The sequence below is a fragment of the Thermobia domestica genome, chromosome 6, assembly GCF_964235325.1.
Source record: "Thermobia domestica chromosome 6, izTheDome1.hap1.1, whole genome shotgun sequence".
NCBI lineage: Eukaryota > Metazoa > Arthropoda > Insecta > Zygentoma > Lepismatidae > Thermobia > Thermobia domestica.
The window spans coordinates 184,825,041-184,853,039 of NC_137459.1; the positions used below are offsets into that span (position 1 = coordinate 184,825,041).

The 27,999-nt window shown below is 36.4% G+C and overlaps 1 protein-coding gene across 1 annotated transcript; it reads left to right on the forward strand.

Moving 5' to 3' along the window:
- Positions 1–217: 217 nt before the first annotated feature.
- Positions 218–27,217, forward strand: CRIF (growth arrest and DNA damage-inducible proteins-interacting protein CRIF). Its single transcript, XM_081762501.1, has 3 exons — positions 218–778; positions 17,578–17,677; positions 25,835–27,217. The coding sequence occupies exons 1-3, from the start codon at positions 336–338 to the stop codon at positions 26,045–26,047; spliced, it is 756 nt and encodes a 251-aa protein (XP_081618627.1). The 5' UTR covers positions 218–335; the 3' UTR covers positions 26,048–27,217.
- Positions 27,218–27,999: the final 782 nt, after the last annotated feature.

The following is a 27,999-nucleotide window of genomic DNA, read 5'->3' on the forward strand; positions in this document are numbered from 1 at the left end:
TGTAAAAAAAAAAAAGTGAAAAAAGTAAAAAATAGAAGCAAAAGCAAACGGATGAAACAAATATGGTTAACACTTCTTTTAATATAGCTAAATTAATGTTATAGCAAAACTTCTGTCATAAGAATTGAACACTCAATGAATTAGGGAAAACTTGATAAGAAAAGGGAAACTTCTGTGTCAATCGAGGGAAATTTTCTTGAGGAAACCTACGGACACTGCCTGGCAGTAGTGTGTGAAGGTAATATGGCGGCGTGCATGAGTTGAAGAGGGCTAGTTGTGCATAATACATTGTGATTTACTATATAATTATTCAATGTATTTAGAATTCTAAAACAATGTTGACAGCACTGCAAAAGTTACGATCTAGGTTGTGGTCTCGAATTCCAGCATATGTTAGAAGTGCGAGCATCAAGGCTGACGACTTGCCAACGGCTATTGAAGATGAGAATTTCGAGGATGAGGCAGAGAATCGTGAACAGGTGATTGAAATGAAGAGAAATAAATCACGTTTGCGTCCACAACACCGAAATATGTTGAACAATCTACAGCCCTATAATGAACCAAAAGCATGGTATCACGAAACAGTGAAGTATAAACGAAGTATGTACGGACGATACGGGAGTGCAAGTGGTGTGAATCCTGGTTTGATGTGGCCTACAAAGGAAGATTTACAAGAAATTCTTGAGTATGAGAAAGTTGCATATCCTGAAACATTGCAGGAGATGATAGAAAACGCTAAAAGGAAACGTGAAGCGGAACTGGCACAAATCATTGAAAGGTATGGGTAGTACGATAGTGAGTACACCAATATTTGATGCAAGGTAGTTGAGAGTGTTAAGTGTGAATGTTGTGATGACTAGCGTGAAAATAGTACGAAACCTAATTTAACCTATATATATTCGTGGCTTGTAGAAGACTCAAAATGTAAGCACATTATCACTTTTAAACCACCTTACGGGGTATGTTTAGTACAAGGGGTCCAGAAGCACGTAAAAAACAAAATTTACAGGAGAAATGAGTGATGCAAGTATTTAGATTTAACATAACGTAACTAAATCGAACCTAACCTGACATTAACGTAAGCTGACCTGAACTGACCTAAACTAACGTAATGTTAGTAGAAATAAGCGAAGTTCTATCATTTTTTTTGGAAAATTATGCGGAACTCTTACACTAATATCACATAGGCATTTATTCCGAAGTTGGGAGTCCGCTTTCGCCACGTTTCTTCGCTGCTATATCCTTTGCACACTTTCTGCAATTTGTTCCTAGGTTCATTAATCCGTGCTCTTCGCAAACTTTTAAAAGATTTTGTTCGTTATCAACGTATTGCTTCACAAATGTTAAAACTTACTTCATTGTCCTTGTACATTTGCCATGTTGATAACATAAATGCTCATTTCTTTCCCACAATGCAACTGTTTTGTTACCTTGCGCCAAGTAGTTCCCTCCGCTCGCCGTATAGTACCATGTTTACAACCGCTTATATATAACAAATAAACAGATTTTTCGAAACTCTTATATATTATCAAGCACACAAATGATCAAACTATCCATATCTTTCCTGTAAATTTTATGAATTTTGCTGGAAACGGACACCCAACTTTGGAACTTAACCCATAACATAAACTAAACTAACCAACCCTACCAAAACTAACCGATGTGAACAGAAATTACCAAAATTGTAACATTTTTTAGAGAAAAGAGCTGGACCTCTTCTGCTAAACATAGGCCCAACTGACAAATAAAATATAACCCGCTATGTGGATGATTTATCTTCGGAAATTCTCAAATTCTGAAATTTATGGGGGGGGGGGGCTTAGTGATAGAGCGTTCACCTCCGGTGCTTGGGGTCCCGCGTTCGACCCCAGCTCGCGCCGTGTGGACTTTGTGGTGGACAAACACCGTGCTCGGGGTTCTCCCGTTTCCTCCCACTTTCTTCATTTCACTTATTGTCACCATCTCCTTTAGCCTAACCGGCATGATCGTGGGACGTTAAACATAAAGATTTCATTAAATTTTTTTCTGAAATTTATTCTTCAGTATAAAGAAGCGCGTTCGTATTGAATTTGCAACTTGGAGGCCTACTATCGCTGTAACATTCGTCGTAATGGAAAATATGGTACTAGTTTACATAAATGTCGTCAATTAGTGTCATTCAGCTGCAGAAAGTATCACAGCGGCAAAAGTATTTTCTGATAGTTTACATTACTCGAGCAGACAGCACTTTTACTCCTTTCTTATATTATCACGTTAGGTTAAGCTTTGTATTTCTTTTAGCAGAGCTTGCACTGATTAAGTAGCTCCATCACTACTTGCAGATTGACTTCGGGAGGGCACGGTATAAATTCAGTGTGGGCGTTTGGCATAAAAACTACAGTGCATAAAACACGAACTAACTTGTGTTAGGTGACCACTAAAGAGCGCGAATACTGTTTAACCAAGTGGTAAGATTGCACTTTGTGCGGAATATTCATAGGAGGCGATACAATAAATGGCAATGCGAGCAATTACGCTCTATTAATTTTAACAAGATGGGTCCAAACTTCCCTAACCTTAAGCTAACCCGACTCTACCCAACTTATTCCTACCTTGCGTCATGTCAACAATGCGACAAAATCACTTGTTCTGCACAAAGTGCACTCTTGCCAGCCGGGTTATGGGTGGAGGGGGCCGAGGTTGTGCGTCTTTAGGGAGCATGCGGCGCGTGGGCGACGGGGGTGTACGCATGAACGAGGTATAGTCGAAGTGCACTATCACTCAGAATTCATTTCAATATGCTGTGCACTGTCAGTAATTACTTATATTCACACTCTCACTCCTTCACAAAAAAGTTTCATTTCATATTTTACCTATAAATTTTCTAATTGGTAGAACCGTGTGGTCGAGTGAACCCGTATTCGTTGTGCGAACATTTTATTTTTTATTTCTTTCTTCAACATGGCATGTTCGTCACTTTGTGAGGCTTTTATGCTGCATAGTAGAACCAGCATGGTAAGGGTTAGGCTAGCTTATAATACTATAGGTTGGGCTAATTTAGCTTCGGACAAGCTCGATATTCAGGGACCTACTCAGCCGCACTTGACCTGTTTCAATGTAATTGAGCATTTTCGTTATAAGTCATGTTCGTTAATTTGTGTGTTTTGCGAGTATGCCATCCTTGCGCGGAGGTTGTGGTGCCAGGGTTATGAATAAACCACTTAAAGAAAAAAAATAGTGAGTTTTGTTAAATTTTGTACCTATATCTAAAGCCGTATTCCTACTGAAAATGCTATTTAAGCATTCATGTTCTGTCCTACACATGAAACTATGGAATCCTCTTGTGGGGCGACGGTAGCTCACCTCTGTCACGGATTCCTGAGTCGATCTGAGCTCCCACCAAGTGGGCTTTGTGGTGAACAACAGGGTTTCAAAAAACCTGGGCTTTTTTGAAAAAGCCCAACCCACCTGGGCCCATACGGGTTTTTTCGAAATATTTCAATGTCTTTGGGGTAAAAGTATCAAAATGTGATGTATATTTCAAGATTATCATTGCCACAACTTGCAACATTTTTCTACTTACTGCTGTTTTAAAAAAAATTGCCTCCATTTTGAAATTTTACATTGGATCGCCGAGAAAATCTACAGAACAAATTTAGTATATCTCGTGCTTCCACCGTCAAGATTTCAACATAAAACACTGAAAATTGCGCCTTGTAGCGTGGATGCTCGCTATTTTGAAAAATTGGCTGCCATTTGAAATTTTACGTTGGTATGGCGCCAAAATCTATACACGAAACTTAGAGTGTCTCGTGCTTGTACTCTGAAAATTTTAACTTAAAAGACTGAAAGTTATAGCCTGTAGTGTGTGTGGTAGAGGCAGACAAACGAGTTGAGTTGATTTTGTGTTTAACGTCCCTTTCAGCAGCGAGGTTATATGAAATGGGACTTACAGATTAACGTGGAATCCAAACATGAGCACCCGCCGGGAATCGAACCCGGGTCTCCCACGCCGAAGACGTGTACGCTAACCGCTTAGCCATGAAAGAGCTCGGCAGACAAACGAACAAATGTAGATCAAGTCATACAGAAGCCTGGCAGACGTTCGGCAAATATGAATACCAAAAGGGGTCTATTGATTTAAAACAAAGATACAATTCATGTTGTATGAAATGAATAAATGTTTCAAAATGTCTTATATAAAATAAACATCTTCCAGTGTTAAATAAATGGCTTTATTGTTGAAGTTTACTTCCGATACTTTGTGCGTTCAATTACGAAAATTTCCCGAGCACTTGTTGCAAGACGGTCCTTTCCCGAAAATTAATTTAAAACAATTAACAGAGATATGATTCATATTTTATAAAGTAATTGTTTCAAAATGCCTTAAATGATATTAAATATCTTCCATCGTTAAATGAATAGTTTTATAGTTGAAGTATTCATTTCTGATGCTTCTACGTTCAATTACGGGAATTTCACGACGAATTTTTTTCCGAAAATACAGGTTTCTTTACTGTACATCGAAACTTCCATTAGTACTGGAATTTGAATTCAGCACTTGAAATAGTAAGCGTTACACAGTCTTCGGAACTCCGAGCATTAAGGTTCTTAAATTTGACAAGAATTTTACTTTTATTGCTGGTGTTGATTCTACAGAATGCTTGTTTGAAGAGTAGCAACAAATGACTGAACTAAACTGTTGTTGGAAACCCAAATTTTACAGAAGAATACTTGTGTTTTACATCAGAGGTAAGAAATAATACTAATAGTTTTACTAATGTATTCACATATTTATTATTAGTACCGGCATCTATGGCCTTAAAGCCGTCAAAAGTATGAGGGATAACGTCTCTCAGTGTCGCCGTGTCGACGAGCACACTATTCTCGGAAAGTATTTTCTAAAGTACAAAATTGCATATTTTACTTCAAATAGGCTATAAGCATAATCCATATACTAATTTCTTCTGTAACTATCTCAAGCTAAGGTATGTTTTTTAATTCATTCAGTGCATTCAGAACTTTGTAATGGTCTTAATATTGAATGCTGTTGTATACCCTAATGTGAAATCATTTAATTCTCCCAAGGAAAGTCAAAAATCTGATAAAGATCACTTTCAATGTGATCACCTTAGTTGTACCAATAATATACTAACAAAAAGCTCAAAAACCCAGGTGAGTTTTTTTTGTTGTTGTTGTTTTTTTTTTCAGGTTTGTCCAACACGAAAGAACCCGGTGGGTTTTTTCGGGATGGGCCCATTTGGGCAAACCCTGCTGAACAAACAACGTGTACGTGGGTTTCCTTGGGATTATCCCGTATTCTCCTACTTTTCTCATTGCCACCATTATCGTCCATCTCATCATCACTGTCTCCCATAGCCTCGGTTCATCATCGTCATACATTGAACTAAGAAAAAAATGTCGGACAAGGCGTGCAGTTTTACTATAGGGATCCATAGTATATGTGGTAATAGGAGCAGGGTTGGCTGGTTTAAACCAATGTGGTTTATACCAGTTGGTTTAAATGAAAATGGTTTGAACCAGAAACCGAAAGCTGTTAGTAAAATCTTGATGAACACACATTTGTGGGTTATCACGTGTCACACCCGTATATTATCCGTATTATATTCAGACCTAATTCCCCATTCATTTCGCAAAGAGATTATACTATAAAAGCAACTTTTGCTTCTTTTATATAAGTTTATGAATGTTTCTTCTGTGATTTTTTTTTTATATTTGGTCTAGGAATTAATTCGTGCGGTTGGTACGCACACATTGAAGCTGTAGTACAAACACAAAATACATAAATACCTTAAGAAAAATATTGTCCATCGCTAGCCACCACTTTCACCCATCTGTCAGGCAATGTACGGATTCCGTGGCGAAAGAAGTCCTCATCCTTGGAAGCGATCCAGTCAGAGACCCATGTTTCGATATCTTCTGAAGAAGTAAACCGCTGTCCAATCAAATCGTTGTTCATGCAATCGAACAAGTAGTAGTCCGAAGGAGCAACGTCTGGTGAATACGGCGGGTGGGGTAAAACTTCCCATCTGACATTTTCTAAATAGGTTTTGACCAGTTTTGCGACATGTGGGCGAGCGTTATCATGTTGAACAATAAGTTTATCATGTCTGTTCTCCCATTCTGGTAGTGTTCTGGCCAGAGCTTGCTTCAAACGCATTAATTGTCGTCGATAACGTTCTCCATTCATAGTTTCACCCGGTTGCAGCAGCTCATAGTACACCACACCTTTCATATCCCACCATATGCACAGCATAACCTTTGCACAGTGAATATCTCGTTTTGGTTGTGATGGACCTGGTTCACCTGGTTTCACCCAGGCCTTTTTTCGTTTAGGGTTCTCGTAATGGATCCACTTCTCATCACCCGTAATAATTCGATGCAGAAACCCCTTTCTGCTTTGTCGTTGAAGCAGCAATTCGCAAATGGTTTTTCGTCTTTCAACGTCTCTGTCTTTCAATTCATGTGGAACCCAATGTGACATCTTTTGAATCATTCCCATGGCTTTCAAGCGTTTGGAGACTGTTGTTTGATCAACGCCTAATGCTGCTGCAAGTTGTTCCTGCGTTTGACACGAATCCTGCTCGAGCAATGCTGTCAATTCTTCGTCTTGAAATTTTTTGGCTGTCCAGCTCGCTCTTGGTCTGCCAAGCCGAAATCACCACTTCTAAACCGTGCAAACCACTTCTGACACGTTCGCTCAGCTAGAGCATGGTCACCATACACTTCCACCAAAATACGATGACTTTCAGTCGCACTTTTCTGCATGTTAAAGTAATGCAGCAGGACACCCCGCAAAAACACTTTATCAGGCACAAATTGCGCCATGTTCACTTAACTACAAACTGGTGTTGTTGACGCTTTAATCCACTGCCCTATACTACGAACGATACGCGATGACAGGGGTTTGCAACACATGTGTGGATACACGGAACTGTGGGACGCTCCGTTCGTTGCGCCATCTCTTGTCCACCCGCACGAATTAATTCCTAGACCAAATAGTTTATTATTGTTATGCAATTGCAATCAAAGAAAAATTCTAAATATTGTTTCGTTCTAATAATGTTTACTATTGATAAAATACATCGAAATACCGTACTTCTTTTTTTTTTGGGGGGGGGGTTCATACAAACCCCACGAGAGGCATTTATTGAAATCAGAAGTGTCCTTTGTATCTGTTTATGTATAAATGGGTCAGAGCCAAAGTGGACACAAATAATTCATATCTTTATTCTTTTTTTTTTATTGATATCCAAATTAAGTCGTTGTATTTCTTTAACTTCGACTGATAAAAGTCGTTGTGAACAAACTTGGACTATTACAGTATTTTGAAATTGTCCGTATGTAATTCTTTATAATGGTTTCAATTGTGCAACTGCTTATCTTTTTGCCCTTCTGAAATAACTCTTGATAATTATATTAACAAGTATGTAAAGATTAGTACAACATGTTTTTACCATTAGTCCTTCGTGAGTGAGTCAGTAGACGTATCGCATTTGTGCTAATTAGTCCCGGTTTCGAGTTCAAATGGAGGACAATTTCTCTCGGATGTAAACCGAGAAGCGGTTTGGATTTCGCTTTAAGCTTATGTGACACCTTCCAACATAACCCGGTTATTACATAATAGCACCAAAGTGAAACAAACTTATTTCTTTCCACATGTGATACAAATACATAGAGCAAATTATTTAAACCAAAATACTGGGTTTAAACTAAAAGTAAACCGGGTTTAAACAAAAAAAAAAAACTTTTTCAATAAAAACTATGGTTTTTGCCAACTCTGAATAGGGATAGGAGTAGGAGTAGGAATGGGTTAGAAGCCCCGCAGGGATTCGTTGGGTTCTGTTCTCGACATAAAATACGCAAATTCAAGGCTTTCCTTAATTTTTTCGTACATTTTACAATCTGTGGATCCGTATAGTAAAACTGCACCCAACAAGGGAGTCAGTGAAACCCCATCCGCGTTTCATGGGTCACAATTTGCACATTGACATTAGCTTGTATTTCGATTTCTAGAAAGAAGACAGTAGACAGATTTGTAAAGAATCAAAGAGGTGGATAATTTTATATAATGTAGAATAGAAATAAATCCCCTAAATACTTAGGATTCAGATCCCTGATCCGGCCGTTCTGACTGAATATTCCTTTAGTCTCTCCCATATATTGGGATAGGACTTTAAGTCCAAGATAAAATGACTTTATTGAATGGATGTTGTGTTTTATATGAACAGAAAGTGTTTTTGAAGAACTGAAATGTTGGAAATGAGTATTTTTAGTTCTCATTTTCAGTTACCTATTTGTTTTTTTACAATAGATTTTACGATTAAAAGACCGATAATTGTATTATACGTCACACATACCGCCAGATTCGCAACAACAATTCGGGAGTTTCAGGATCTGATTATTGTTAATGTTGAGAGCGTAGAGGTATATCTGTAGTAATTCCTTTTTTAAAGGGCAGCGTTTTCGTTTTGTAATTAATTGACACATGGAGGAAGAGATTTTTATCATTTGTTTATACTAATACACGACTAAAAATTTCAAAAACAAAAGGAGTGTATTCACATTGGTTTTTATTCCAGACTAGCTGAAATGACTGTTCTTTGCACGGGGAGAGTTGAGTTCATAGAAAATATTTAATCCTCTCTTGCCCCACTTAGGATACGCATATCAACGAAATTGTAATAATAAAACGCCCAAGGTATTATATTTTTGGTTTAAGTTTTAAGCCCTTTTCCCTCTTAGGATACATCCTTTGATCAAAGTAAGATGATAAAATCCCAGCTTTAGATAGGTACTAATTCTAGTCAGAAACTCATTTCGGATGGCATTTAGTATCTCCCCCAACTCGTTTCATGGATCCGGAACCGAGTACCTTGTTTTTATCTAAATTATGATAAAGGTAGAAGTACAAGGGTCCTGGAGGCTTCTAACTCCCTTCGCTCGCTGTCCCTAGCTCAGCTATAATTTGTAAAGTAACACACTGTAAATCTTAGATGTGCAAGATTAGGAGAGATACTAAATATCAGCCCTCGTTTCAAACTGTTCAACCGTTTCTCTGTAACGCGATGACAAACAACAGGCAACTTCAGTTTAAATGTTAAAATAAAAAAATAAAAAAGCCCTCCTTTTCTCCTTAAAACGGAAGTTTTCAGAATCTTGGGGAGACATGTCTGCTTAATTTTAATGAGGAGTTTATATACCGACTTTCATCTCTAACTTCACGGACTCATTAGATACTGTAATTTTGGCTGAAATTTTGAACCCCGTCTACTTCCATTACAATGCGCCTTTTAATCAAATTAACATAATAAATACCAGTTCAAGATAGATACTCTATTCCAAAATTCATTTGAGACTGTTGAACCGTTTCCTCATGATGCGTTCATAAACAGCAGGCAACATCGCTTTTAATGTGAAGAAAACAAATTATAGAAAATCTCCCTCCCCTTAAAACGGAAATTCTGAAATACTCTCAGATAGAGGTACATTTGTTTTTTAATGAAGACTTTATATACCTAAATTCATCTTCGTAAATTGACAGAATCGGGAGATATTCAATTCTTTGCATATATTTTGACTCTTCTCCCAGATTACTTATTTTAATCAAAGTAACATAACAAATCCCCATTTTGAGTCTTAGTGCGTTTGCACACGGCACCACCGATAATGTCGGCGGTGAAATCGACTTCAATGTATTCAAATCGTAGCTTGCACACGCCACTGATATTATCGGCCGATCCTCCGACACGCAGATGCTGTCGGCCAAGCCCCCGATACTGTCGGCGGTACCGCCGACACCGATTTTGTCGTGGGTAATGTTTTCTTATGATTGGATGCACACGCCACCGATAATGTCGGCCAGCCAGCGGGTTAGATGAAGAGAGTGGGTGACAAGGCGCTGTGTATTTTTGTTTCGTTCCTTGTCTTTGGAATTTTGTTGTTTCCATTTTTTCTATTACAATTGTATAATATTATTACTATCATCTTGTCCTATAAACAACTTCGGAACAGCTTATTATTTTTTTAGTCTCTGCATTCGTATCTTTCTAGTTTTGCTTAGATTTTTAGAGATTGCAGGAATTTTTCCATTCGATATTTTAACCCTTATTGAATTGTAAAAAGTAGATCTTGCATATGGGATAAGATAACAGACTCTTTCAGCGACAGAATTGAAAAGCAAAAAGCATGGCGAAAGGTTTATGCAAGCCCAGGATTTTGAGTTCATTGACAATAAGAAAGGAGAAACGACAGGTATGTATGCAACAGCGAAAAACTGTCTTCAACATTGGGGGGGGGGGGGGAGTTAAGATCGTTCCCATATTATATATATAGCGATGTTCAAAATATTTCTGTAGTCGAGAAACAATGCTGTGGAGGATCAGGGAAGCAGAGTTGTCTTCAATATTGGGAGGCGGGCAGATTTGAGGCTTATTCTGGGTGGACATTAATTTCATCTCACTTTCCTTTCTGGCGATCGGACACAATCAAATTTCTCTCCCAAAAAACACATTTCAAATCGGATTATTGGAAGGGACAATCTCTCCAGTTCCAAAATTGGAGGGGGCATGTCCCCTTCATCCCCCCGGGGTTTGCGCCAGTGTATGTATGGAGCAATGTAAAACAGAATTACTAATACGAATCTTATCATTTAATCTACTATTATGTTAGTGCTAATTGCATGGAAAACAAAATAATATACATACATACAATATGTAACAGTGTTCCAACAAAAATTAAAACTAATATAGTTTGCAATGTACAGCAGCATCAATTCTCATCGAAACGAAAATAATATGTTTACAGCATCTATTTAAACCAGCACTGTTAAATCTAAACATGTTTAGGCATAGGACTATTTTTTCTAAGTTTTGTACCGTCCTCCACACCTCTTCAGAACAGTTTTTGTAGTCCTTGTTTTAAAAAATGCTTTTCCCAATTATTGTTTTTTTTTTTTATTTGTTTCCATATATGGAGAAGATTTTTTTGTGTGTCGCTTACTTCGCTCATCACCGGCAACGATATTGTCGGGGCTTCCACCGATATTGTCGGCGACGTGTGCAAAGTACGCCGACACCGACATTATCGGGGCTTCCTCCGATTTTGTCGGTATCGTGTTGCAAACACGCTTACGCAGTAGATCGAACAATATTGCAGCGAATTTAATCGAGAACAAACAATTCGTTACATGATTTCTAAACACTTTTTTTTTTTTTAATGGTATTCTGTTCTGGTGGAGATTTCGTGATAAATACGTATTTTACGCCAGTTCTGAAACTAGGCCGTATACTAAGAAACACGATTGAAGCAAGTAATTATAAACACATCAAAGTTCTTATTTGAATCCAAGTGTTGAAGTATATATTTAGAATTCTTTTAAAGGTTACCCAGCCCCCCCCCCCCCCCAGAATAAAAAAATGGGGAAAATTCCAACAACCTTATGTGATACTTTACACTATTTCAACCTTTTGTAGAGCTATATACTGGATTTGGTTAATTTACGAACTGACTAGAAAATGTGCTATTGTAAAAGTATCAAGGAATAGAGGTCGTTTCACTTTCATTTGTAATCGATGGGTGACTGGGCTGTACAAGATTGAATTTTAACATTGTAATAATACTTTTTTTTTTTTTTTTGCTTTTTTATGTTCTATTCTTATTGTAATACTGCTCTAATTATTATTATTATTATTATGTTATTTTGTGTTAATTTGTTTATTTCAGGAAGCTGTGAATTTCATTATGAAACCTTGAAAATCTAGGAAACTTTCAAATTAGTAAAAAAAAAAAAAAAAAAAAAAAAAAAAAAAAAAAAAAAAGAAAGAAAGAATTGAAAGGTTTATATTGATCGTTGTTATTTTTAAACTTTGTGATCTTTACTTTATTCACAGTTTGCTGTAGTTAAATATGGTTAAGCTAAAAGCTCACAAAGTAGTTTAAACATTTAATCTCCCCATAACCCTTCGACACATCGGTAATAGAATTTCACTGTTTAAAAGTTTAAAAATAACGACGACAAATATTAACGTCTCCGAATTACTTTCACACTTAGATTTGCACTTTTTCTTTCGAATACAGTGATTAATTTTTCCTGTTAAATTAGGAAACCAGAGATGAAATAAGTTATTGTTTCTTCATTTGATATTAAATTTTGAAATTTAAAAGAAAATCATTTTTGGCATAGTAGCGAGAAGGCATTAAACGTTTTCGGGAAAGACTTTTTTCGTCTTCTGGGGGCCGCGGTGGCTCAGTGGTAGAGCGTTCACCTCTGGTGCTTGGGGTCCCGGGTTCGATCCCAGCCCCCGCCAAGTGAACTTTGTGGTGGACAAACACCGTGTGCGTGGGTTTTCTCGGGGTTCTCCCGTTTCCTCCCACTTTCTTCATTCCACCATTTCATTCATTACTCATCATCACCGTCTCCTTTAGCCTAACCGGCATAACCGTGGGACGTAAAACTTAAAGATTTCATTTCATTTCATTTCATTTTTTTTTTTCGTCTTCTTTCTCGGCATTTTTTGTTCATTTGCAATACTTTCCCGATAATAAGCTGTACCTGTGTGTTCACGGACATCAGACTAGGTTAAGTAAGGCTCTGTTTTATTTATTTTTTAATGTAATACTTCATACATTGCTTATTCGACGATTGTCTTTGGACCTTATTCCTTGGATGCATTTGAGCCTGTAGAGTAAAACATATTAAAATAACTTTGTTGTGCGTATTTCAGGTACAGAAACTAAAATTAACTTTGGATCAAGTTTGGTAATAGTTGCTTATGTGCGAACAGTTATAATGTGAAAATAATGCTCTTGGTATGTTGCTATCTACCCTTTCAGTATGACAATATAAAAAGCGAGCAAGAACATAACTTTGCCACTTCACTCAAATGAACTAATTCGTCAGGAAGCAGCTACCTACTCCGAGGAACTGGAAATTTCAGAATGGATTCATTAGAATGAATTCGCCAAGATTTGTACGATTATTTAAAATATTCTCTATGACTGGTTAGTAAGGGCTTGAGGAATAAGGATCCAAAAAGAAAAAAAAAAAAACACGAAAATTGATCGTATCTCAGGTTTTTAATTGGTAGAGAAATTGTCATGCAAACTGGGTTCGAATTCCTGAAGGCCCAACAACCAATTTTCGTAACTGAGTTGGAGAAATGGGCGCCTGAGGAAGCGAAGGCAGTCGTGTAGCACACAGGATTTGACGTCAAAATCGTAGCCGTACGAGCTATATAAAGAGACTATGAAAAAAAAAAAATGGAGAAGTTCATTAAAGGCGTGGGAGAGTATATAGTATGCAATGGTTTTCTTGTAGAGAATTACATGACAATAACGCTTCAATTAATTATATTATTGCTATAGAGATATATAACCAACAGAAATTAATATTTCATTGTGGGATAATATATTTTACCCGTAAATTTTCAAAATCTTAACCCCCCTCCCGATAATCCTCAACTGCACCACTTCCTCTTCCACTGTATTTATAAATAGTGATATGAGTTATTTTTATGTACTTGGAACTTTCATATCCATAGTGTACTTTTGGATACAGTATCAATATAAAGAAGCGAATGTTGTAACCTGTGTGGTGCGTCAAGGACTGTTATTTTTCTACAATATTTCACAAACCTCGAGGCGGGGGAGGGGAAAAGCGTCAACCAAAAGGGACTTGCTCATAGTTACTTATTGTTGGGTTGGCAACATTGCTAACTTGGTGATATCACACAGTATACCAAACAATACCACTCTGCCAATATTTGCTTAGTACAAGATTTCAGCGTTTTTTGTTCATTACTTTCAAGATAGAAGGGTGTGTCAAGATAAATGGATCACCCTGTATAAAAAGTAAAAGTCACTCCCTCCATCAACATAAAGGTCATACTAATATAACTAGAAACATAAAATTTGGTCAGGAAACTTCTTTTGGCATGGAAACAGGTGATTTAAAAAAGGGTTTTTTTGTTTTTTTTTAAATACGTATCCTAAGGGAAATTAGGGAGGTTAATTTATTTAGTTAACTATAAAATATCTCACGTTACGAAGATGGAACTCTGCTCATGAGCTTCCCATTAAAAATAGTTGAACACGTGCTTCAGCGTTTATGGAAAATACCACTCTTAAATGGGATAAAGGGGGCAATTCCTGTGTTACGAATTTTGACTCTTCGTTGTGGAATTGCCAAATGAGGATTCACTCAAATTAGAGGCACTGAATCCAGTATTTAAACTTTTAATTAAAAGTGAAAATACATGTTTCAAAACTTCCGCTTCTAAAAGGGGAAACAGGGGCATTTTTACAATATTCAAGTTTCCAGTTTTATAATCATTATACCTTATTCTTTCCATGCGAAGAACGAGCATTTCTATTTGTTTTTATTATAAACATTCTTCGTTTGCTGTAGTAAACATGTTTAAATAAGCACTTAGCAAACTGCTTTGGCTTACTGGCTGTGGTTGGGAAGGAAGTCGTTAGGGGCCGACCCTCATTACCCCTCCCGTGATTACACCCCTGTGTTTCGGCCATCAGGACGCGTGTGCTACATCCTGTCAATCACTGATTTGATCAAACATGACTTATGCCAGTACTTCTGACGTCAATTGTTTCTAGAGAATTCCAATGAAGTAGATTACTTGAAACTTACGATGATTATATATTGTACTAGCATATATTACCCGATTCGCTGGGTTGAAATGAAAATTTAAATGCACAACTCCGTATCTCATGTGTTTAGTACCCGTGAAATATGCTGTTTTCGTTTTTAATGGCATCGATTTAAACAGCATCGGAAAAATCATTGATCATCTCGGCGACCCCGAAAACCATGGATTCGACACTAATATTCGTCATTTTCGATCATTTATACATATATGTTGTGTGTGTGTGTGTGTGTGTATCCCCCTCCCCCAAGTTGCGGGGTTGGATTTGAATTTAAACGGGATCGAAAGTATCACTGTTCATCTAAGCGACCCAGAAAACTAAAATTCGACACTGATAGTGGCCATTTTCGATCATTTTTATATCTCATTTTCTCCCCTTCCCCCGAGTGACGGGGCTAAATTTGGATTTAAACCGGATCGGAAATGTCACTGTTCATCTGAATGATCCTAAAAACTATGGATTAGACACTAATATTGGTCATTTTCGATTATTATTATTATAGTATATATATATATATATATATATATATATATATATATAGCTCCCCCTCCTCCGTGCTGCGGCACACGGCATCAGATTTGTCACTACTAATCTCAGCTACTCCTAAAACTATGGATTCGACACTAATATTAGTCATTTTCGATCATTTTTAAATGTTTATCCCCTCCCCTACGTTGTACTCTCCCCTCGCCAATTATCAGGGCTTAACTTGGATTGAAACAGCATCAGAAGTGTCACTGTTTCTCTCATCGACCCCGAAAACTATGGATTCCACACTGATATCGGTCATTTTTCATCATTTTAATATTTCTCTCCCCCTCCCCCTTCCCTACGTTGCATCGTCAAAGTAAATAGCCTAAAGTAATCTCTGCTCCTAAACTCATGTATTTTGAAAATTTGATTGAGATCGGTCGGGTGGTACAAGAGTGATGAAATCACAAAGACAGTCATTTTTATTTTTATTTATTTATTTATTTTACATATATCTCCCCCCTCCCCTACGTTGGCTTGTCAAAATGAAACGATAAAAAACACCCAAGGCCCGACCCTTATATATGTTGAAAATTTGATCGAAATTGGTATGGTGGTTAGATTTTATTAGTTTTTATTTATACGTCCCCCTCCTTTAGGATCTACCGTTAAAGTGAAATTACAAAAATGTTTCCAGATCCGAACCTCATATCTCCCCCTACTTCTCCTCCCCTACGTTGCTCTCTCAAATTTAAATCATAAAAACGATCCCAGGCCTGAACCTCATCTATGTTGAAAATTTGATCAAGGTTGGTCGAGTGGTTCACGAGTTATTAAGTTTTATTTATTTTTATACCCCAATCCCTAAGTTCTACCATCAAAGTGAAAAGCCTAAAACCAGCCCAGCCTTGAACCTCATCCATGTTACAAATTTGATCGAGATCGGTCGGGCGGTTCAGGAGATTAAGAGCCACGAACATAGTGATTTTCAATTTTATATATATAGATCGGCCATTATAATGAAGGAGATAATCGTAGGTTTTGTGTAAATTTCCGAAACAAGAAACTTAACAAAATGAATAGATCAAAGGTATGGAAAGTAAGGAAACATATTGCATGAAAACCAATGTGAACTATACAGGGTGTATCAAAAAGATTTACAACTTTCAAAACTCATATTGATTTATTGATTTAGCTTTACAGACATGGTTTTGGTGTCATTTTGGAGCAAAATACATCAAGTTTTTTTTTACCTTACACCTAAAGAGGTGCAATGTGGCTTTTATTGGTGATATGTCACACATCCCATATGAAATCTCACTTCCTCTACAACGCCTTCAGACGTTCGGAGACAACCTGAAGATTTGTTGTGTGTCTTACCGAACATCCAGTTTCAATAGAACAGTTATGTCACTGATAAATAGTTGGCCTACTGGAAGGATCTTTACCATACTTTGTACGAAGATTACATTGCACAGTTGTCGCAGACTTGGATTCTTCAAACCAAAAAACACAGCTAGCACGCTCGGGACTAGTAGAGGCAGTCATCTTGACTGCAACTGCCGCTAGCGCTTGCAGTAGCTTATTTCTAAACTAGTGTACTACGCGAGTCAAAACTTGATGTATTTTGCTACAAAATTACACCTAAACCATATAGTCCGTTTTGATAAGCCCTGTATTTTGGTCTATGTTTTCTTTACCTAGCAGCCATACTGTTTGGGACCAAAAGATGCAACTTTTGGGACATTACACTTTCGTTGTCATCGGAAGTGATGAAATTGCTTGACTTACCGATTAGGAAGGAGTATATACGTTGGAGCTGAGTGTATGTTGTTTTTGTTAAGCATATGTTTTACAGAATTCATTTTTCGCATCAGTTGATAAAGTTTCTTAGCTACCGATCCACTGCTTGAAAGAGAATTATTTGGAGGACTTCTGTTTTGACTTGACAGTTTCAGGCAAGATGTACACATACCAAAGCAATTTTGTCAACAGGCTCTATTGATTGGCTGAAAACTACTGCTACTGTTCATACGAGTCACTTTCGTTGACAAACATATAACAAGTCTTCTTTGGATTCAACATGTAATGCACCCACCCCTCTCCCCTTCATATAACCCCAGAAGTTCCGCGGATATGTTTCAATTAGAGAAATTAATTTAAACTAGTTCATTCACTACCTATAAACTCAGAATTTTTCCTTGCAGGAACTAATTTTAGTGAATGAAGTTTTAAAAACAAACAAACGTAATAATTCTGTTATACATTTATATACAGTAATGAAAGTAATTCCAATAGGTAAAAAACGTAATTTTACTCAAAGCCTCCTTTGTTGTCGAATAATTGTTTGCTTGTTATTACATGCTTGGTTTTCACTTTTTTTAGGTAACTTTACATGAGTACTGTTTTTACTGATATAATAATAATGTTTCCATTTTGCAGGGAGAAAAAGGTGATTGAAAATATGGCAAAACTTGAAGGCTGGAAAAGAGACGTCATAAGGAGAAGTGAAGAAAAGTTGGCAGCGGCTCAGGCAGCACAGGTATTTGCTCGTTAAAATCAGTTTGTTCTTCAGTTCCTATTGTTAATCACTTCTAAGTTGAAAGGCGTTATGTGGGTGGTAGAGAAGGTATACGATACATGTCCTACGTATTATCCTCGTTTCGTCCGTCATTTTTTCCTTGGAAAATCAATGACACGGTCACTATATATCGTACGAGTTCAACTAAACTCATCTGATCTTTATCAAGTCTGGCATGATGGTAGACTTTTTTTTTTTTTTTTTTTACATACAAAATAAAATAAAAGTCAAATGAAGGACAATTTTTAACGACTGTGCAAATGTTTACTATCTGTAACATCGGAAGGAAAAGAGAAGTTACTTTTTATTTATTTTCTACTTACTTTTTATTTTATTTATTTTTACATACCATGGTGGTACTGGCCTGGACCCAGTCCGCTTCCTGAACATCGACACTCTTAAGGCCGGTGTTTGTACTTTCAGAAAATCACAACGCCTGCTGTGCTTGGAAAACCCAGTGCCTATGTTAATGATCATTTATATAATGATATTGTAAGAAAAAGTGAGAGAAATCAACTTATTCCATAAGAGCAGGACTAAGCCGGGAAGTTTCATAGTTTCTCGCTCTTTGAATATTCATTGAAATTGCATATCTAGAGAACGTGATGTAAGGAAAATCAGTTTATTCCTCGCATTTTCTGATGCATTCGAGATAGTTCATCCATTCTCATAACAGAACATGTATGGCATGGATATGCTGGTGTACCTTTCCTTTTGAAAATTGGACATTTTGTCTGTCATAAAAGCTCTATTCTTATTAAAAGATATCCATAGGGAATATTTTTTTTCTTTCTTTTCTTCCCTCCTCGGATTTAACATCAGAATAGCTTTCAAGCTTATCCGATACTCAATTTTTAAAAATAAATAACTTAACCCGGTCATCCAAATTTTACATGGGTTGGATAAAAGTAATGGCAACATTGTTATAATTCATATCTGGCTTTATGCACAGAACCACATATGCTACATTCCTTCAGTGTAATCGCCTCCCATTTCTGCTCCTCCGCCTCCCTCTGCCACACATGTGGAATGCGTCGTACACGGTCAGTACATCAATATTTGTCAGTGGCCCGCAAGAAGTTGCAGCAGTAGGTTGCAACCCGTGGTCTATCTTCCCTTGAGGCACAACATGGTACAGGATGACTTCGTGGATATCGTTAGCCATAGTGAACATTACTTTTACACCAACACTGTGTTCAAAGGGCACGTCCTTTTGGTGAAGGGAACCACAACGTTTCCATTCATTGTATTACGGCTTCAACCGTGATTCACACGACCAAACCTAGATTCGTGCATAGTGACAATCCTTCCAAGTAAATATTTGCCGTCCCTCTGGTAGCAATTCAGCAATTCATGTGCAAGTGCATAGCAGTACCATTGTTGCACCTCGGTGATTTGATGCGATGTTCAACGTGCTGCAATATTACGGAACCCAAGAATGTCGTGCAAAATGTGTAGCACTATTCTATGACACACTCCTATGCCTGTGGCTGACTCACGCGCATTTCATAGGCGATCCGCATGTAGCAGCGCTACAATACCACACGCTTCACGATGTTGCTGAAAACACTAATGTGTACTGCGCCCACGTGCCACTTCAGTTTTGATCCACGCACGTTGATCGTCTTCCCAAAACATATTGTTATTGCGCTTCTACTTTCCTCCTCTACTTCAGCACTACTGCTTTAGACTGAATAAAACCCAGTCATTACCGCTCGCCTCACTTCATCTCAAAAACAGAGAAGATAATAAAATTTCTTTAGATACAACTTATATATACACTCTAAACTTGACAGGGTTGGCAAAAACCATGGTTTTTATTGAAATAAAACAAAAACTTTTTTTTTGTTTAAACCTTTTTTTAAACCAGGTGTTTTTGTTTGGTTTAAATAATTTGCTCTATGTATTTATATCACATATGGACAGAAATAAGTTTTGTTTCGCTTTGGTGTTATTATGCAACAACCGGGTTATGCTGGAAGGGGTCAAAAAGCTTAAAGCGGAATCCAAACTGCTTCTTGGCTTACATCCAAGAGAAATTGTCCTCCATTTGAACTCCAAACCGGGACTAATTGGCCACAAATGCGATACTTCTGCCGACTCACTCACGAAGGACTCCTCATAAAAATACGTTGTACTGTTTTTTACATACCTGTTAATATAATTGTCAAGAGTCATTTCAGAAGGACAAAAAGATAAACAATTGCACAAGTGAAATCATTATACAGAATTACATATGGACAATTTCAAAGTACTGCAGAGTACAGAACTAATTTACTCCAAGTTAGTTCACTACGACTTTTATTGGTCCAAGTTAAAGAAATATAACGACTTAATTTGAATATCAGTAAGAAAAGTGAATAATGACACACATTATTTGAGTCCACTTTGTCTCTGACCCATTTATACATAAATAGATACGAAAGATACTTCTGATTTCAATAAATGCCTCTCGTGGGGTTTATATGAGCGGCCAAAAAAGTACGGCATTGCGATGTATTTTATCGATAGCAAACATTATTAAAAGGAAACAATATTTAAAATTTTCCTTTGATTGCAATTGCATAACAATAATAACAAACTATAAAAAACCACAAAAGAAACATTCATAAACTTATTTAAAAAAAGTTGCTTTTGTGGTATAATCTCTTTGAGTAATGAATGGGAAATTCAGGTTTGAATATAATACGAATAATATACGGGAGTGAAACATGATAACCCACAAATGTATGTTCATCAAGATTTAACGAACACTCACACTTTCACGAACATTTTTCGGTTTTTGGTTTAAACCAGCCAACCCTGAAACTTGACATTTTAGAGTTACAACAGTCTTATTCTAGGGTACGATTATTTTTATATCGATGGGTTATGACTAATTTTCTCATTTCATTTTCCGTTGTCGAGTAAATTTCTGTTTCCAACTGAAAAAAAAAAATAAAAATCTTTTCCCATTAATACTTGACATTAACTATTACTAATACATATTAGATAATATAAGTGTATAATTGTGTTAAAGAAAATGGCTATCCACTTGAAAGATTATATTCTCACTACCATATGTAGGACAATTTAATATTTTGACAGGACAAAGATCTTAAACAAGTTTCACATTTGTGTAAGTGCCGCGTATGAATAAGGGTGTGAGGCTTTGTTAAGAGAGGTGAGTTGTTTTTTTAGTAAGACTTTACATATAAACAGGTAGTGCGAGGAAAACTTGATATATGGTAAAGATGACAGCTAGGAAGTTGCCTTAAACTTTTGGTACTCTAATAAATTCAAAAGATATCTAACTATTATATCATTTAGAGCAATACATGATATACAGAAAACCAAACAGGGATCCTTAAAAAATGAAACAGAAAAAAAAGCTCCTGCATCTAGTTAATCTTCGCACTATCAGTAAGTTTCTGGAATTTGCGGTCGTACTTTACCTGCCGAACATATAAAGATGCATCGAAAGCTCCATATATAACCATTCTTCTTACACAACTAACGGAGCACCGTCATATTTTTATGGTGTTTCTAGAACTAGTGGTACAAACAACCTTTTTCGTCTTTGGCTTATATCACGAATTTTCCTTACAGAACGTATATTTGTAGTGTAGTGGTCGTCTTAACGTAGCTAAATAAGAATTTTAGATGATATAAAGGAAGATCTTGCATATCGATCCTGCAAGAATATGATCCCGTTCCAGTTAAAATCGGCCATTATAAGAAGTCTATATAGACAGTTAATCGTCAATAGACGTTCCACTGTATTTGGACAGGAGTTCAGTCGAGCAGCCATTTGAAGACTTCTTATATATCATCTCGTTTCTTATTCTTGTTGATTCTAATTGTAATTATGATCGATAATCTTAAAATGAGCCATTTTTAAGCCAAACAGTCAAACAACTGAAAATACGCGCATAGAATAGTGAATTTTATATATATATATATATATATATATATATATATATATATATATATATATATATATATATATATATATATATATATATATATATATATATATATACAGGGTGGTAGGTAACTCCACCGACAAACTTTGGGAGGCGATTCCTTATACGAAATTAAAGAAAAAAGTTATAATAAACATGGGCCGAAAAATGCCTCCTTTCAGAGTTATGATCCATTGATAATTCGAAAAATCCTTTTTCAAAACTCCCTAACTTAGAAACTATAGGACCTGTCCCAAGCGGTTTAAGGAATTACACAGGAACTAATGTTCTCTATCTAAATATCCGTTTTACCATCTTCCGTTATCGGTGAAAGGAACTGTGAAAAGAAAGTTGAAGTATAGGGATACTCCTTTAAGTACTAATGGTGCGTTCGGTTCGCTGGTACCGGTGAATTCTGAAACATGGATATTTAGATAGAGCGTATACCAGTTCCTGTGTAATTCCTTAAACCGCTTGGAAAAGGCCCTATAGTTTCTAAGCCAGGATGTTTTGAAACGTGATAATCCGAATTTTCGGTAGTTCATAACTCTGAAAGGAGACGTTTTTCGACCCATGTTTATTAGAACTTTTTTCTTTCATTTCGCCTCCCAAAGTTTGTCGGTGGAGTTACCTACCACCCTGTATATATATATATATATATATATATATAGAGAGAGAGAGAGAGAGAGAGAGAGAGAGATAGTGAAGAGTGTATTCTTTTGTTATTTATGCGTTTAATTATTTAGTTTCAACTTTCTCTATCAACATTGTTACTTTTACTTTCATTTAAAGTCCTTTAACTTGTATTTCATTTATTTATTTTTGATTTGTGCTAGGTCATGTCTCTTTCTTGTAATTTGTACCGAAAGTGTACCAACATTAAATAATGTGTCGGAAATTTCTTAATCAGCACCGAAAAGTTAAAAATTAACTGGTAAATGATCTAATAATTAGTGTTCTGAAATAATGTAATATTTTAGTGGGTCATAAATTCAATAAATGCTGCAGACATACGCAGGGAAGGCATATGAGCATGTGTTCCGAACAGTTTCTTCTTATTTAGATTTTATTTGTTTTATTCAAATTGCTGGAAATAATTTACTTCGCGATGTTTTAGCTGTTGTAGTCACGTACAACTACGTCTGAAGTTGATGTTAAAGTTACTGTACTGATCAATATGACGTCTCAACGTGCTAGTCGGAAAGCTTCCATTTTCCCTCAGGATATTATCTAATTATTCCATTTAGACTTATTCGACATAGGCAACCCCTTGATAATATTCATCACCGAGATAGGTGTCTGCATAACGATAGCGTATGTTGGGTAGGACCAGACTTGGAAGCTTTTCGATTTTCAAAAGAGAAACTAAGAAATTTCACAATTTAATTCTTGGTTTGTCTGCTATGCTCAGACGTAATAAAGTAAAAGTCATAGTGTTGCGCATTATATATACAAGATGACAGGCAAATTTTGTTCTAAATAACATGGAAATTACGAAGACTTGGTATACACGTATACTGTGACTAATTAATTTCTATATTTACACGTACTTTACCAATACCTTATTATATATATAATAAGGTATTGGTAATATACGTGTAAATATAGAAATTAATTAGTCACAGTATACGTGTATACCAAGTCTTCGTAATTTCCATGTTATTTAGAACAAAATTTGCCTGTCATCTTTGATTCACTCAGCTTCCGCTCCATGAGTGTATAAGAGTTTAGTTATTAGGAGTCACTATTAGGAAATAATACAGGATGTAAGGGAGGAAAAGCACAATCCAAATGAAAAGTGAGGCTCAGAATAAGGAAGAGTGGAAAACTGTATCAAACCAATCGAAAGATTGCTAACCTGAGAAAATGAAGAGCTACTAAACAATTTGAACTTCATGTAAATTTTTTATGAGCCCCGAAACGTAATTACCGTAACCTTTAAACTGCCCTATTAAATGGCTGGAAAAATACAAAACTCACCGGCAGGTTTGACAAACACAATATCTCGACTTCAAATTGATGTAAATATCAAAACAGAAAATGTTTTACTCTACTTTGAATGTGCTTTTTCTAAACATAAAGTTCGAATATCTCACTGATCTACATATGTTATTATTGTGACTTGACAGAAATATAAAAGATTGAGTTCTTGATCTATATTTTCCTCATACAAATGAATGAATGTATTATATAATAATTTATTTTGAAATGTCCTTACTCTGTATAACCTATGAGGAACAATCATTACAAAATGTAATTGGGGGGGGGGGGGGAAGACCTTGAAGAATTAGTTCAAATGCTGATGATGAGTTGGAATACTAATTTGCGATTAGTATTGTAAATGTAACGTATTTGCAGTGTCTTGGGAGTAGTTTAGGTAGTTTAACTGCGAAACAGTCACATATGAACGTTGATTTTTTATTTATTTATTTGAAATATTGTCGTAAAAGTATAGTTTTGAGTATTTTATTTTCTTCATCTCTCACCTTGAGAAAGGAATAAAATGTGTACGCCTTTCTAGTCAGCTAAAAAAGACGAAGACTACTCGTGGAGGGAAAATATGTCCTGAAAGTTTTACACAAAAAGAAACTTGTACATTGCAATATCGTGTAAAACAAACGGAGAACAAACCTAGAACCTAGATCCTGCCTTTGAAGTTACCAACCTTTTAGGGATCCAAACTAAGATCGATTTTACTTGTCCTTGCACACAGTGGCGGCTCTTGAAGGAAGCCACATTATCAAAAATTAAAATGGTACCTCTTCCAACGAGAGCCCTCACTGCTTGCACCTGAGAAAACCCCAGATAACATGAGGAAGTCCATAAGTGTTTCCAGTACCACAAAAGGTATGCCAATCAATTATCATTGTGGTGCATGGACAATTTAAGGAACTGCCATGCATTATGTTGAACTATGGACAGTTTAAAGCTTGATAGTGGCTGAGAATCCAGCACAATACGGCGAGCCCAAGAACCTCAGGTCGATTATCTCTATTAATTTTCTTTCCGGCATTCCCCAAGAATACACCGGTGTAAGAACTAAATACTACAATGATTTAGTACAATTTTTGCTTTTAAAGATATAACGATGTTTTCCTGTCGTTGTGGGTTCTTAAAAGAGCGTAGACTTGGTTTGGTCAGGTATTGGCGCACGTCATGGCGAAATGGCTAAATGTGATTCGTTTCGCGCACAGAATTTGAAATACTGAATTTGTCTTGTTCTGCTCATTCGTCTTTGTGAATTCGATGTTAAACACTTCCTCTTTTTTTAAATGAGAATTTTATATTACCCATAATTTTTAGAAGGATTAGTTAAATCTGTATTCAGTTAATTATTCGCTGTTAAGATTTGAGCTTCCTTGTAGATGTATGGTTGGCTTTTGCGTCTTCGGACAAGAAAGCCTTGTTTTATTCCCGATGGATGTTCATGTAGTTCGTTCGGACCCCACGTTAAGTTTTAGGTACATGTCAATATAGTCTCGGTGCTGAAAGCGATTTTAAACTCTAAATTAATCAACCAATCTATTAAGATTTACGCAGCCTTAATTTCACGCCAGGGTTTCAAAATATAATAATTCCGTATAATAATTTTGGATATGGATCATATCGTTTTCTTTGTTGAAGTTTAGCGTCCCTTTTCAGCACCGATCCTATCAGTGTTCTTCCACCGGGGATTGAGCCCGGAACTGTGTGCACCAAAGGTGCGTACTTTAGCCATTAGACCAGCATGGAGGACATGGGTCATTTTGAAATGAAATGAAATGAAATCTTTGAATTTTACGTCCCACGGTTATGCCGGTTAGGCTAAAGGAGACGGTGATGATGAGTGATGAATGAAATGGTGGAATGATGAAAGTGGGAGGAAACGGGAGAACCCAGAGAAAACCCACGCACACGGTGTTTGTCCACCACAAAGTTCACTTGGCGGGGGCTGGGATCGAACACGGGACCCCAAGCACCAGAGGTGAACGCTCTACCACTGAGCCACCGCGGCCCCATGTTTCATTTTGAGTATATCCATGAGAGCATCTATATGTAGATATACAGTTAATTCTTAAACAGAAGGAATGTCTGGGTATTTAAGAGTAAAATTAAATTACTAATAAATAATAGGTAAATAATGATGATTTTAGTTGTTTTTTTTTTTTTTCTTTAATAATTAATTTATTTTCAGGAGAAAAAGGAAAGGCTACTAGAAGAAGTCCGAAGACATTTTGGATACAAAGTCGACCCAAGAGACAGTCGCTTCAAAGAAATGCTGGAAGAGAAAGAAAAGCAGGAGAAGAAGGCGGCGAAAGAAGCGAAGAAGAAAGCGAAACAAGCCAAATTGCAGGCTAGAATCCTAGAACTTGCCCAAAGTGCATCAACCGATGTTAAGTCCCAGTGAGTTTTCAGTACTGAAGGCAGTTCACTTTACTCGCGCACTTCATTATCATTACTGTAATTATTGGAAATTTCGTGAAAATCGCAGAGGAAGTAAAAGTGTCGAAAATTGATAACAGTAAGTTACCTAGTATTCGCAAGATGCTAATAAACTAATAGACAAATTTCAGATCTTTTCTTACAAGTCAGAAACTTGAATACCTGGTTTATATAATAACGTTTAACATCATAGTTGTTCGGCAGTTAAACTTGAAAACTACTATCAGTTCATTCAATGTCATTTCATAAGTTTCATAAGTAAACTGGCTATTATTCGAAATTGTTGTATTTATTGTTCACATTGCATTCTTTGCAAGAAAGAAGAAAAAAAAAGTGGAATGCACTTGAAAGATTCCAAATTTCTGTCAGTTAGTATACTTAGAGTAATTTGCGGAACAAATGAAGAACTGCCTTTAAAAAAAATAAAAAAAGTAGCCTTGCAGAGAATGCATTGTTTTTTGTAGAGAAGCCCATCTGGTGTACTTTCCTTACACACTTCGTGCCAATTCCCATGAACGTGACCACAACTCCGACTAAATAAATAAATTAATGTTAATGGCAGTTTTATTGAGACCAGATAGTTGGTTAGAAAAATCTTGGAGCGACTTTTTCCAATTGTCGGTATTTCTGGCAAAAATCCATGCATTTTATGGATTCGTAATGATTTTTGTGAGAACAGAGGAACCTTAGAATTTTAACTCAGTTTGTATAATTGTTTTAAAACTATAATATCAGCGTTCTACACAGTTTTGTCGTTATTTTGAATTAATTCGTTGTGAAGTTGTATAGTTATTTCTATATTATTTGATCTCATTGAATTCTTCCTGATATTTACTGTTGAGTATATGTTGTCGAAGATAACATAATTTAATCAGTAATATATAAAGACCTCATGAGTTTTATACGCAATATTGAAAACATAGTGCGCCAGATGATCATGTTTTCATTACTAGAAGAACCACATTATTTGTGTTCTCATTCGAGCATTTGTAACGTAGGTCTAAGAACTGAATTCGAGAAGTGAAAGTTGGATATTTCAGTAGCATACTGCAGGTTTAGTCATGATAGACTAACATTTTTTTCAGCAGTGTTTGTAGTGTGTATACATATAAAGCAATAAAGCAATGTTTTCGTATGATCTGTTTTATTTAGAATTATCGTGTATAGCATGCACTTTAATTTTACTCTCAAAAGTGTGGCACGCGTTATTGATGGAATGAGCAAATGGCTACCGTGTGTGTACTTTAACCAAATCACGTCCATGGGTTTCATCAGGAATCATCCCGAACCATTTCGTCTTCTTTCGCATAACAATAACTTTACGACCAACGAATAAGAAAATAGTTCCTTGAACCTTAATTGTCCTGCGCAATGTACACATATAAAACATTTTACCTTTGAACATTAAATACGGTACATCGCTTCTCTCAGCTATTCACATTTTAGCTTGACTTCATGATTTTCACTCATCATAGATTTATCCATTCAGCATTGAAATTAAACTGTACACATCCTTAAAAAATGGCGGCCAGCTTCTTATTCAATTCAGTCTGCAAAAATTATCATTAAGTTTGGAATATGAGATAGGTAATAGAGAACGTAAAATATGCAATTTTGGAATGTGAGATAGGTTACGAATAAAGAACGTAAGAAGTATTTGTGTATGTATTTGCGAGAGAGGGTAGATAGTGACAAGCGGAACGCAGTCGGTGAACAGAACTCAGAAGCTTCCGGGGTGCAAAACTGTGGAACACAGTCAATATTGCCGGTCCTAGCCTTTTCCTGGCTAACTTCGTCCATCAAATCTCATTCAGATCCAGCTAGTATTTACCGACAAATGAAGTACCTCATTCAAGCCGAGCCTGTCCTTGGCCACTTTGGCCACCAATTATAGCGACCTTTATTCCTTAGATGATA

Coding starts and splice junctions, on each gene's coding strand:
- CRIF (XM_081762501.1), top strand. CDS start 336: ATGTTGACAGCACTGCAAAAGTTACGATCTAGGTTGTGGTCTCGAATT. Junction 779..17,577: donor CTGGCACAAATCATTGAAAG/GTATGGGTAGTA, acceptor TCCATTTTGCAG/GGAGAAAAAGGTGATTGAAA. Junction 17,678..25,834: donor CAGCGGCTCAGGCAGCACAG/GTATTTGCTCGT, acceptor ATTTATTTTCAG/GAGAAAAAGGAAAGGCTACT.